Below are 13,554 nucleotides of genomic sequence, written 5' to 3'. Positions count from 1 at the left end.
CTGGATGGATTGCCAGTCCGAGCCCATGCGGGGGCAGTCCAGGGCTCACCCGACAGCTCTAGTGTACGCTCCATATAGAAATATTTTATGATGGCTTTCACCAGATTTGGATGAGGCTTTATTACGATGGCTATGTGACCCAGATTTGTAGGCTGGAATTTTGTGAAACGGAGGAGGAACTTTTGCATCTATTGAGGATACCAGGAACACAAATTTCCCTGGGTGGAAGATGCTGTTGAAAGCCTTGTTTCTGATGCCTTGTTAGTAAAAGAATGCCAAGGTTTCTGCAATCCTGTTTTTGTAATCTCTGCGAATTGTAGGTGTGCTTGTGTTGGTTTTCCATTCGGAGATAACTCTGTTCATCGAAGAGTTGGGGATTGATACAATCTCTCACCCATTATAATATTGCAGATATCTAATCAATTGGCATGTAAAAGTTCGGATATCTGACGACCAAAAAGCAGAAAATTTACTTTATTCAATGACATGAATTAGGATGTTCTTGGCAGCCCATCTTCAAATATTGCCTGTAATTTTGAGCTATTAATTAATACAAGTAGGAGGAACAGAAAATTATTTTCAACCCCTGATATTTGATAAAGAACCCTCCCCTTGTTGATTCCCAAATAATCCCTTCTCCAAGACCCAGTCCTCTATCATTGCCTGGGAATTCAATGCCTGATCATTAGGCACAAGATGCCCAGCACCCAACACTACAACATGAGTCAAACTCTTCCATTTTTTCACATACCCAGAAACTACTCCACTCACCTTCCAAACCTTCCTCTCTGTCATAAAAAACTCCTCAATTCCTTCCCATTTCATCGTCTTCATCCAAGCCTCTGTTGAAACTACACCATCCCTCAAATCAAAATGCCCTTGATACAACAAAACCTTGCTCTTCTTCACTAGAAACTCCACCATGTATTTCGTGCTTTTCATTACATCCTCGTACAATGCATCCCCCACAACATCGCTGCATTCCTCAAAAACTACTGCTTTGTTCACTCCCAAGGCTTTCTTTAGCTCCTCATTTTGTAACAACTCCGAGACCAGTTCAGTTTTGTAAGGAACTTTCCTTGTAAAATCGTATAAAGTGGCCAATCCTGTCATGTCTCCCAACAAACTCAAGACCCTAATCCTGGCATTCGTGGCCTCAGTCCAATTCTTTGATTTTGTCAGCCTGACTGCCTCCCATTGCGCTTTCTCCAACTCTTTCTTCTGCCTCTCATCGATCAAACCGGAAAAGTAAGCATTCACAGCATGAGTAGCCACTTGGGTCAACGGATCGGTCAACCCATTTCCAATAGCAACACCAGCTAAATTCACCCGCTCAGATGCCGGCAACTGCGCATTCTTCTTGAGAATGTAGTAACCAATTGCTGGAACATACTTTCCTGCGTAGCTCTCACCCGTAATATATATCGGACGAGACTTAAACACCGGTTCTAGTCGAATAAACGAAGTGATCGCAGCAAAAAGATGCTTGGCAACGGAGAATTGATCTCTTGGGATTTCTGCTGGTGTAGAGGCAATACTAAACCCAGTTCCAATTGGATTATCGAGGAAAAGAAGGCCGAAATGACGGTTCCAAGAACCTGAGTTCGGTTCGAGAGCAAGGGGGTCGTTCTTGGCCTTTTGAAAGTTGACACGCCAGGGGCCGAGCTCGAAGAAGTTGCCGATCATGGAGGAGCAGCCAGGGCCACCCTGGAGCCAAATAAGAAGTGGGGTTTTGGAGGGCTGGGAAATGGGTTTCTGGACCTCATAGAAAGCGTAGAAAATGGCGGAACCGGTGGAGGCATTGACCGGGAGGTAGCCTGATTTGGTGGGGAGGGCTTCGTTGGGAAATGAAGGTACTGAAGTTGGCGATGATGAAGCAGCGATGCAGTGGAAAACAGGAAGCGAGATGAGAAGGAGGAGGAGGAGGAGATTTAGGGAGTGACAAGCCGTTGACTCCATTAGGGTCGGGAGATGAGAGGTGAGGAGGAGGAGAGACTTGTGGCAGTGGTTATTTGAGGAGGAAGTTTTGGCTGCGAAAGCCGACAACCAAGTGCATGTCGCTTTCCGGCCACGGTATCTTCGTAAGCATCTGAGAGCCGGCCTGACTTGTTCTCACCCAGTGAGACAGTCCATCTGCTAACCTCTTTTTTTTTTATTTTTTCCTCCTCTTCTTCTTTTTTAAGAATAAAATTGCTGATATTTGATGTTAGTTTATTATATTTTATTTATGAGTCTATAACACCACGTTATGAAAAAATGAGATGATGAATAAATTTACTATTTTTAAAATAATGTTAGACTGTGGGCTACCTTCGTGCAAAAGAAGTTTAGAAAGGGTTGAATTTATCATTAAAAATTTAATTTTTTTTATATGTATTTTATATTTATTTACTTTTTTTTAAGTGTGTAGCACTTACCACTAAATATTATTTCTCAATTTTTTATACTTCCAAAAGAAATACTTTAACTAAAAAGAGATCTTAGACCATCCTCATCCGGATGCCTAAAGCACTGTTATCCCAATAATTTAGAGATAAAATTTAGGGAAACTTGAAAATGAGCCTCCCATCCCATTCCCTAAATTAGGGATTTGTTTTAGGGGATCTACAGTCGTTCTCCATATTTGGAGAACCACTGTACATCCCCAATCGACCGAACCTCAAATTTGTTACCTTTGGTCATGCGTGTTCCTCTCTTCCTCTTGATTGGCCTCATTCGTGGAGGAGGCCCTCTCTCGAGCTGTTTGCCACCATTGACGGTGTCTTCTCTTCATCAACTCCACACGAATATAAGTTATCTCTTCTCTGTAAACCCTTCTTTCTTCTTCTCTTCATGGATGGACTCTGTCCTCTCTCGCACAAATCGAACACACTGAGCCTCTTTCCCATAGCGAATCTTATGCATTTTCGAGATTTATTGACAAAAATTATTGTATTTGTCGCTTTGGCCACTTGAAATCACGAATGTAAGTTATCTCTTCTCTGTGAACCATTCCCTCTTCTTCTCTCCATGGATGGACTCAGTCCTCTCTCGCACAAATTGAACATTTCAATTACTACTCTAGGGTATGAATATTCATGGATCTGTGACCCATATTCACTGGATTTTTCATGCATGTATCTGCCATGGTTTTCATAGTTGCTAGATTTATCGACTTCTTCGTTGTATTTCATCAATCGACCTGCTTTTATTGAGAACCCTGCATTTTATTGGGTGCTTTAGGGTTTGGATGGACAATTTTTGCTATGTATCATTCACGGCACAGTCAATGCATTTGTCTGCCATGGATAAATCTCAGACATTGCTCTTAAATTAGTGCTTTGTCCATTTGTGTGGAGTGTTGTGCATCATTTGGTTATTAATTCCTGAAGCTGAGCACATATGAAAACACTGAATTTATTGTATGGCCCGACTCCTTTTCCCTCTGAATCATTTACCATAATCCAATTGGTTGTTATCAAAGCTAGTCATGTTGTCCAATGAGACTTGATCAAATGGTCTTTTTTATTTATTACTATTATTGTCATTACCAGCTTTGAGCTCCCTTGTTGGTTTATGTATTTTATTTGAAACATAAACGGGTCAAGGACAACAGGACATAATGCTATAAGCATTGAAGTCTGTTCGATGTTAGGGTACATATATATTTGGTTTGTGCTGGTTTTTCCCTCATAATCCATATAATGGAGACAAACATGTTATGTATTATTAAACTTAAATGGTTTAACAACACATGAACTCCAAATCTACATGCCTAAATTGCCTTGCCAACAAGGAGATCTAACCATTTTTATTGTCTTTTATGAGCTAATTAATCCAACAGATATAATATGCCAATTGTTTTTTGTCAACTTAATTGTCATATGTAGACCTAGTGGAATACATTATTAATCTATGATGTTTGAATTTCAAATATCTTTTGTCTTTCAACTAGCATTAGAAACTTTCCCTTTTCTGTTAGCTTATACTTTCTCTAATATTTAATCCTTGTATCATGATATTGATCTCCAATAATATGAGTGTGAATTCAAATGTTGTAATCCTACCTCATACCAGTTATTTAATCTTTATTTGTTGCATGTGTTTGCTGGTTTAAGCCAATGTGATCTCTTTAATTATTGTTCCCATGGACTGAGCTCTGTTGGTTTGACAAAGTTAAAATCTGTTTTTATGTTCTTATGCATTTTGCATGTTGCTTAGTATTGGATTTTCCTTCTCTAACCCCTCGGTTGTGAATTTGTATGTGCTATTGGGACCTTTGAAGTATTTGGTACTGATGAATAATTATTACTTGTGGGGGAGGGAGGGGGGTTGCATGTCTACTGTTAGGCTATGATGATGGTGTTTAGTGGGATAATTCATAAGTGTTTGTGAGCCCCATTGAGATGACGGGGTAATCCTCACCCGAATGATCATATTGCAGTTTGTAATAATTTTCACACAAGGGACGTGGGGTTTGGGTAAGGTTTTGCAGCCATTTGATGTTGGGCTCCTGTCTCACACATGATGTAAATTCTGTAACTCATTCTGAGCCACATTTAAAACACACAAGTGTTTAGGGAAGTGGATGAGAATGCTCTTATTTTCATGTTTGCAAACTAATTTTGTTATTAGATTTGAGTTGTCTTAACCCCTCGGCTGTGATGATGAGACAATCCAAACATGGTGATGGAACACTTTGGCACATACCTCCATGGCATGGTAACCCGGATGGCCAATAAATAGTGGCAACCAGTTGTTGCAGCCATGCAAGGGAGGGTGCCAAGTGTGGTCATACGTTGCCATATGATTCTTGAGCCGGCTACTAAAATCACTTCCAAATGTAGTTCTTAATTTTAGTCTAACATGTGTATCACATTTCTATGTTTACAAATTTTTAGAGATGGACTCAGAAGAGCATGGAAATATGTTCTTCACCAGCCTCCTGACTCAAGAGCCTGAACTTGACCACATTTATGTTGGTCAAGGTGAACAACATCCCATGACTTTGGATGACTCTCCACCCCCGCCCCAAGTATAGCCTCCCTCTCAAAGAAAATCAGCCAGGGGTGCAAACTTCACCCCTGAAGAAGACAAGTTACTTATCTCTGTATGGCTGAATAGTAGCATTGATGCCATCCAAGGAACGGACCAAAAACACACCCAACTTTGGGAAAAATTTAGTCCATACTTCAATGATTATAAACAAATGAGCGGAGTGTTGGGTCCTTAATACATCGGTGGTCTGCCATTAAAAAGGCGACGAACAAATTTTATGCTAAACTCGCCCAAGTTGAAGGGCTGAATCAAAGTGGCATTACTGAGCAAGACAAGGTATAAACATCCACTTATTTATTATTGACAACACTTAATTATCATTTATATGAGTTATATTTCCTTTATCTTTAATGGGTTGGTTAATTATTTGATTTTCATTTTGAATTTGAAATTTGACAAAGCGAAGGTCATGTACCAATTGCTTGAGATGACGGTCTTTCAGTTCGAGTATTGTTGGCAGCTATTGAAGGACCAGTCGAAATGGAATCAGCATTGCACAAAGGATGGGACAAAGCGAAGGTCGACGATGTCCCCTACATATTTGCGTACATCAGCAGTGGCAACTAATTCACCCATTGATTCAGTGGGTGGTACATAGGGCGAGAATCTGGAAAGTAATGATGTCATCGAATTGGATAGGGCAATCGGGTGAAAAGCTGAGAAAGGAAAATGTAAGGCCTAAGGCAGGGCCTCAGATGAGCTTGTGGAGCTCGGCAAGAAAAAGTATACTCTCCTAGAGGAGTCACGTGCTCAAGAGAAAGAATTTTTCCAAATCAAGGCCAAGAAGATGGCATATGAACGAGAAATAGAGGGAAATAAAAGTAGACAAGAGGACGAGAAATTAAGGTTGGAGGCGGAGAAACTGGAAATCGCCTGGTGGGAGAGAGAGGAGCGCATAATGTTGCTCGATGTCAATACGTTAAATGAAGTTCAGCAGGTATATTTCAAGCAACTTCAAAGAGAGATATTGGTGCGACGCAATGCATCCTCACATTGAGGCATTTATTTTGTTTGTGACTAAACCTTTATTCAGTATTAAAGGTGACGTATATTATGTACCACTCGCTTGTGACACTTTTTTGCGTTTATTGTATTATATAATTTGTACGTTTGTAAAGTTTTATTAAGAAGATAGAAAACATGGTCGTTGAATTTTAGTCTAACATGGATAGATGTTGCTTGATTACAACTCGACATTACAAATCCTTAAACTATAACAGATAATGAAAATATTACAATAACTTTTGAGCATGTTCTTGAACCAAACATGTTTTTTGGAATGGAAATTCTAGAAACTTTCATACACCATCGCTACTAATGATAAAATAGAGAATCCAACACAATCTTTTATTCTATTGTTGGGAATATAATTGCCAGTGATGTTCAATTAAATCTGCTTGTAGTTGATGATGTGCCGAGCTGTCTCTAATTTCATGATGGAGCTGAATGAAGTTGATAAACTCGTTAGTTGGATTGTGTGACAATTCTAGAAGATCATCATCAAGTTGATCATACTCCATGTTCAAACCCTGACCATCATCACGCTCGTCCTCAATGATCATGTTATGTAGAATAATACATTGTTTCATTATATTTGTTAGGTCATTGACTTTGAATAATGGAGAAGGTTCACGAACGATTGCAAATCGTTGTTGAAGTACCCCGAAGGCACGCTCGACATCTTTTCTTGTAGATTCTTGTGCTGTGGCAAAGTCTTTTTTCTTATTCCCTTGGGATGATGGAATTGTATTCACAAACGTTGACCACTTGGGATAAATACCATTGGCAAGGTAGTTCCCCATAGTGTAGTCGTTGCCATTGATTGTGTAATTGACTGGTGGAGCACGCCCTTAGGCAAGTTCTGTGAAAATAAAAGATCTTTCTAGCACATTTATATCGCTATGTGAACTGGGCATACCAAAAAATGCATGTCATATCCAAAGATCATATGAAGCAACTGCTTCTAAAATAATAATTGGTTCACGGATGTGGCCAGAATAAATACATTTCCATGTAGCGAGACAATTTTTTCACTTCTAATGCATGCAATCAATGCTTCCCAGCATTCCTGAGAATCTCTGTTGTTCACTAACCACAAGCAATCGAGCAATATCATTGGCATTTGGAGACCGTAAATATTCATATGAAAAAACAGTTACGATTGTCATGCAAAATGTTTTGAGGCTCTCCATTACGGTGCTTTCTCCAATACGTATGTATTCATCCATAAAATCTCCAGTAACCCCATAGGCCAGCATTCTAAGTATTGCAGTTATCTTTTGCTTAGAAGATAAACCGAGTCTTCCCGCATTATCTCTTCTCTGGATGAAGTTGGGCTCGTAAGCCTCTACCTCATTTAGAATACGGAGAAATAAGGGACGACTCATCCGAAATCTCCTTCGAAATAGATTGGAGGGATATACTGGATTTTCTGCAAAATAGTCGTGGAAAAGGTGCTCGTGCCCTTGAATATGATCACGCCGAATAAACTTACGACGTTGGTGATTGCCACGATGTCTCGATGACTCTCCATCAGCCTCGACATTAATAACAACATCCAGCTTATCATCAGATGACAAGTATGTAAGTAATTTGTGAAAGAAAGAACGAGTCATTTGATGAAGGGAGTTGGAGATGAGACTTGGGTTTTTGAGAATGTGAATGCAAGCAAAATGCGTATTTATAGAGAAAAAAATTACCGTTACATATAAGACACAAAATGTTACCGTTGAAGAAAAGACAAAAAAAATTACTATTAGGGAAAAGACAAAAAAAGTTATTGTTTGAGAAGAGACAAAAAAAGTTACCGTTGGATAAATGACAAAACATGTGTACTAATCATGGCGAATTCAAAATGTTACCATTGTACTATTTTGTAAAATATTTTATCATCAATACGCGAAAAATGCACATATTTAAAAAAATTATTATTTTTAATATCGATGTTGAATTGAAAAATAATACTGTATTTGGAAAAAAAAATCGTATAAGTATTTATAAAATGTGATCTTTGAAAATAAGAGAATAAGACAAAAGAGTTAGTAGTTAAAAATAGAAATGGAAGTGAGAGAAAAAAAGTAATAAAAAAACAATAGAAGAATATTATTTTAATAGAATAGAAAAAAGATAGGGAATTTGATGTAGAAGGTTTTATGAAGATGATTAAAATTTAGGATAAAATTATAGGGACTGTCATTTTTAGCTAAAATTTAGGAAAAATTTTAGGAAATCCAATGTGGATGCTCTTACCAAATTAAATACATAAATTGATATGATTTGAAGTGGTACGTTAAATTGTAAAATTATTTTTATTATAAAATAAATCTAAAGTATTATATGAAGTCATATCAGTTTGTGATACATTTATGCATGTAGCACTTCTCTTATAATAATATATTTTCTTATCATTTTTTTCCCAAATTTCATCATTTGTTTATTCATATGAAATATTAAAAAGTGAAAAAAATAAATATTTTGGGACATTTTCGGTCATATTTATTTCTTATACATTAATTTTTGAAAAAAAAAGAAGATAATTTGATAGATTAAGAATATATGAAATTCGAACTAGGTAATAATTATTCAAGAAAAGCAGGTGTGTGGTGTAGATATAATCAATAAAAATTTTCTTATTCAATTCATTAAAAACTTAGGCTCATCAGGAAGACTCCACCAGAATTAAGAGTTTAAATTATTCATAACTGATGTTATAAATTCATACGATTTGATGTAGTATATAAATTATAAAATCTTTTTATTTTTATTTTAAAATGAATTATATATATCACATCAAACACGTGAAAATGTGAATTTACTTTTTACTATATCCATATATCAATCTACCATTTTTCTGAAGGAGAAAGTTCTGATGCTAAAACTATCAATCATCTAGTTGCTTTTGGGGCTCTGAAGCTGTGTAGCAAGTTTTGGAACACTCGGAGAGAGAATTGTATAGAAAAGTATTGGTCAAGTTACTCAGACCAGATCATGTATTCACTTATATATATGATTACAACTGTAATGATCGTATACTCTATACAAGGAAAGGAGACTAAACAATCGTATACTCTGTACAAGGAAATAATAAAGAGCTAAATGTATATTCTATACAAGGAAAGAATAAAGAGCTAAAGGAAAGAAATATAAAAGGAAATGCAGCAGATGCAGTAGACCATAAACAGAGCTGTAATCACGTAGACGCTCCTGCCTCTTCTTCTAATATGGCAAGTGGACTATGATTGTTCTTAACATCCCCCCGCAAGCGAATGGGAGGGAGACGAACCATGAGCTTGTCCTTGAGAAAAAGGAACCGAGAAGACGTAAGTCCCTTCGTAAAAATATCTGCAATTTGGTCATATATAGAAATAAACTGAACAACAACGTCCTTATTAAGAACCTTTTCCCGAATGAAATGAACATCCACCTCCACATGTTTAGTACGGGCACAAAACACGGGGTTGGAGGCAAGCGCAATAGCACCCAAATTGTCGCACCAAATAGTAGGGACTCGTGGGAGAGGAACATGTAAGTCTTTGAGAATCATCCGAATCCAATAGAGTTTAGCAACAGTCATTGCCAAGGCCCTATATTCGGCCTCAGTACTTGAGCGAGCAACGACCAATTGCTTTTTAGCACACCATGAAATTAAACAAGGACCTAAGAAAGTGCCAAAACCAGTGGTGGAACGACGGTCATCCAGATCACCCACCCAATCGGAGTCACTAAAAGCTTGTAAGTGAAGACTCCCTTTGGTGAAAATAAGACCATGATCAATCGTACCTTTAAGATATCGAAGAACCCGTTTGGCAGCAATCCAATGTGTAGTAGTAAGGGCATGAAGATGCTGACAGAGTTGGTTGACATAATAAGCAATCTCTGGGCGTGTAAGGGTGCAATATTAGAGAGCCCCCACAATTTGACGATATTCAGTTGCATGAGGAAGAGGATCACCACTAGAAGCAACAAGCTTCGAACCTGAAGTACATGGTGCAGAATAAGGCTTGGCTCCAACCATATGAGCACGGTGTAGAACATCCAGGATGTACTTTGATTGACGAAGATGCAAGCTATGAGAGTCACGTGTGACCTGAATTCCAAGAAAATAATGGAGGGACCCCAAATCCTTCACGGCAAAGTTAGACTTTAGTTGTTGAATCAATGAGGTAATGAACAAGTTGTGTGATCCTGTGAATATCATCCACATACACCAAAATAAAAATATGCATATCAGACTTATGGTAAGTAAAGAGAGAGTGATCAGCGGAGGATCCCAAAAAACCAAGCTCCAAAAGGCATTGAGAGAATCGATTAAACCAAGCTCTAGGAGCCTGTTTTAATCCATAAAGTTCCTTGTTAAGTCTACAAACATAATCCGGGTGTTGTGGATCAACATAGCCTTTGGGTTGAGAAATGTAAACTTCTTCATCAAGAATACCGTAGAGGAAGGCATTGGACACGTCTAATTGCTTAATATCCCATCCAAAATGTATGGCAAGGGTCAAAACAATTCGAATGGTGGCAGATTTGATAACTGGACTTAAAGTCTCAGAAAAATCAATGCCACTAATTTGATTAAATCCCTTCGCCACTAGTCGTGCTTTGCAATGATCAAGAGAACCATCTGCATTTTGTTTAGTCTTATAGACCCACTTAGTGTCAATGACATTATGAGCAAGAGGCCAAGGACAAAGAGTCCATGTATGATTGGCAAGCAATGCAACATATTCCTCATCCATTGCCTTTTTCCACTCTATAGAAACTATTGCTTGTGAAAAATTCAGTGGTGCGGTTGGTAGAGGAATCATGGCCAAGGTAGATATGGGATGGCGAGTAGAGTAATGGGTAACAAAATCTGGAAATTGTTTGGGATGTGAAGAACCAGTTTGTGATCTTGTCACAATCTGGTTGGATGAAGGAATGGAATTAAGGAGAGGTGACCGAATGAGTGTGGAAGGATGAGAAGAATCTGTGAGAGAGTTGTCCAAATGAGTGTGGGTATAATCTTCTAACTCATGCTCACGAGAAGAAGGGAGTGAATCGATAGGAGGATTGTGGTCAAACTTGCCAACTTGAGAAGATGCGGATTCAGTGGATGGAGATGAAGAAGGCCCGAGGATAATGGGGGAAGAAATGGGGTTAACGAGAGAAGTAGTTGCTGAAAAAGAAGGGGTTGATGGTACCGGATTTTGATGTAAAACAGAGGAGCTGTGTAGAACCGGATTTTGAGGAGGAAATCTTGGACTTGCAACGGGTGAGCGATCTTCCAGTGAACAAGTGACAGTGGATGTATCCGTGGTTGGAAAAAATTTCTCGTCAAACACTACATGTCGTGATAAATAAACCTTCTTTGAGATAGGATCAAGACAACGATAACCTTTATGATTGGATGAGTAGCCTATGAAGATGCACTGTTTACTATGAAAGGCGAGCTTGTTTGCATTATAGGGTCTAAGGAGGGGATAACAAGCACAACCAAAGGATTTGAGTTGGGAGTAATCAGGCGGTCTTTTGAAGAGGAGACTGTAAGGGGAGTCGGAATGTAAAACTGGAGTTGGAAGACGATTGATGAGAAATATTGCATTGGAAAAAGCATCAACCCAAAAATGTTTTGGAAGATTGGATTGAGCCAATAAGGATAATCCAATTTCCATAATATGGCGATGTTTTCGTTCGGAAACCCCGTTTTGTTGTGATGTATATGGACAAGTGAGTCGATGAAGAATACAATTTGAATTGAGAAAGGAAATGAATTGATTTGAAGTGTATTTTCCACCGTTATCCGACTGAAATTGTTTAACTTTACAAGAGAAAAGATTTTCCACTTATAGTTTAAATTTGACAAAGCAACTAAAAACTTCTGATTTGGTGGAAATAGGATACATCTAAGTAAAACGTGAATAATCATCAATAAAAATAACATAGTATCGACAACCACTTGAAGAAGAAATAGGGGAAACCCAAACATCGGAATGAATAAGATCTAGAGGACTAACAGACAGTCTATTGGACTGAGTAAATGGTAATTGTTTACTTTTTCCTAATTGACAAGAAGAACAAATAAATTCTTGAGAGAGGGAGCTGGCAACGGGAAGCTTGAATGAGGAGATGATTTGCTTGGTCATTTGTGAAGAAGGATGGCCAAGTCGGGCATGCCACACATCAAGAGAGGTTTTTATTCCAAAGAGAGCTACATGTCCACGGTAGTTATTGAGAGAATTTTTATTCAACATGATAGGATAGAGGCCACCTTCACTTGTTCCCTCCAACAGAGTTTTTCCCGTTGTCTTGTCCTTGACATAATATGAGTATTGGTTAGAATAAAATAGAAATTGTTATCCACGCAGAATTTATTTATAGAGAGCAAATTGATCATAGCGTTAGGACAATGTAACACATTTTGAAAGGATAAATTTTTCTGAAGAGTTTGGAACGAGAAGGAACCAATATTTGAAATGGATAGACCAGATCCGTTACCTACAACCACCAAATCCTCACCAGTGTAAGTTTCCTGCAAAGACAAATTTGCAACTTCATTAGTAATATGTTGGTTTGCCCCCGAATCAGCATACCACACATTGGACTCTTCAAGAACATTGTTGCTTTGAGCAACCATTGCAGCAAGTTGAGTTGGTGGGTGGCGTCCTTGATAACTGTAATCCATGCGATGATAGCAGTCCAAGGCTTGATGGCTTGTTTTTCCACAAATCTGACATGGAGTGCGAGGATAAGAGTTGTTGATGCCACTGGCTACCGGATTCGAAGACCCTCCTTGTGCCTTGACAGATTGTGGATGGAACTTTGAAAATTGTGGTTTAGATGGATGGACCTTGTCTAGGAGAATGTTTCAGAGGGAAATTTCGTTTGCTATGCCATTTTCCTCCCTCACGTGGATTTTTGCCAGCAACCATGGCAAATGCCGGTTGCTCCATGGAAGATACATGAGCTTGATTGTCAATCATTATCTCATACGACAACAATTCAGATTGGAAGTCATCAAAACTTATTGGACTATATCTTAAAGCAAAAGAGATCGATGTGACAAAAGGACTATAGGTTGAATTTAAACCGCTCAACACATAAGAGAGAAGATCATTCTCCCTTTCTGGCTTACCAACAACTGCAAGTTGATCCGCAAGAGATTTGGCAGTAGCTAAATAATCGGTGCATGTCTTGTTTCCTTGCTGCAGCGTTTGCAATTGGCGCTTAAGGCGCTGCACATGAGCAAGGGAGTGGGAGGCATAGCGCTTGGCTAGAGAGTCCCACACTTGTTGGGCAGAAGTGAAGCCAAAGACGGAAGGAAGGACTTTATCTGTTAGAGTAGCATTCAGCCATCCTAGGACAAACTGGTCCTTCTTGTTCCACAAGACATATTCTGGATTAATGTTCTTAGTAAGCTTTCCCTCAGAGTCACAAAGAAACTGCTCAGGACAGGGTTCGGAACCATCCACAAATCCGAGCAAATCATTGCTGCGTAAAACAGGTAGCAGCTGTGAGATCCAATTAAGATAATTGGTACCG

The 13,554-nt window shown here is 38.6% G+C and overlaps 2 protein-coding genes across 2 annotated transcripts; both read right to left on the bottom strand.

Annotated features, from left to right (window-relative positions):
- Positions 1-447: 447 nt before the first annotated feature.
- LOC108997611 (serine carboxypeptidase-like 50) lies at positions 448-2,132 on the bottom strand. The gene has a single exon (XM_018973959.2). The coding sequence runs from the start codon at positions 1,957-1,959 to the stop codon at positions 580-582; it is 1,380 nt and encodes a 459-aa protein (XP_018829504.2). The 5' UTR covers positions 1,960-2,132; the 3' UTR covers positions 448-579.
- A 4,257-nt stretch (positions 2,133-6,389) lies between these two features.
- On the bottom strand, positions 6,390-6,839 carry LOC108997606. The gene has a single exon (XM_018973953.2). The coding sequence runs from the start codon at positions 6,837-6,839 to the stop codon at positions 6,390-6,392; it is 450 nt and encodes a 149-aa protein (XP_018829498.2).
- Between the last annotated feature and the right edge of the window lie 6,715 nt (positions 6,840-13,554).

The sequence above is a fragment of the Juglans regia genome, chromosome 16 (genome assembly GCF_001411555.2).
Source record: "Juglans regia cultivar Chandler chromosome 16, Walnut 2.0, whole genome shotgun sequence".
NCBI lineage: Eukaryota > Viridiplantae > Streptophyta > Magnoliopsida > Fagales > Juglandaceae > Juglans > Juglans regia.
Note: the sequence above shows the minus strand (reverse complement) of the source record. Positions and strands in the feature narration are given on the sequence as shown.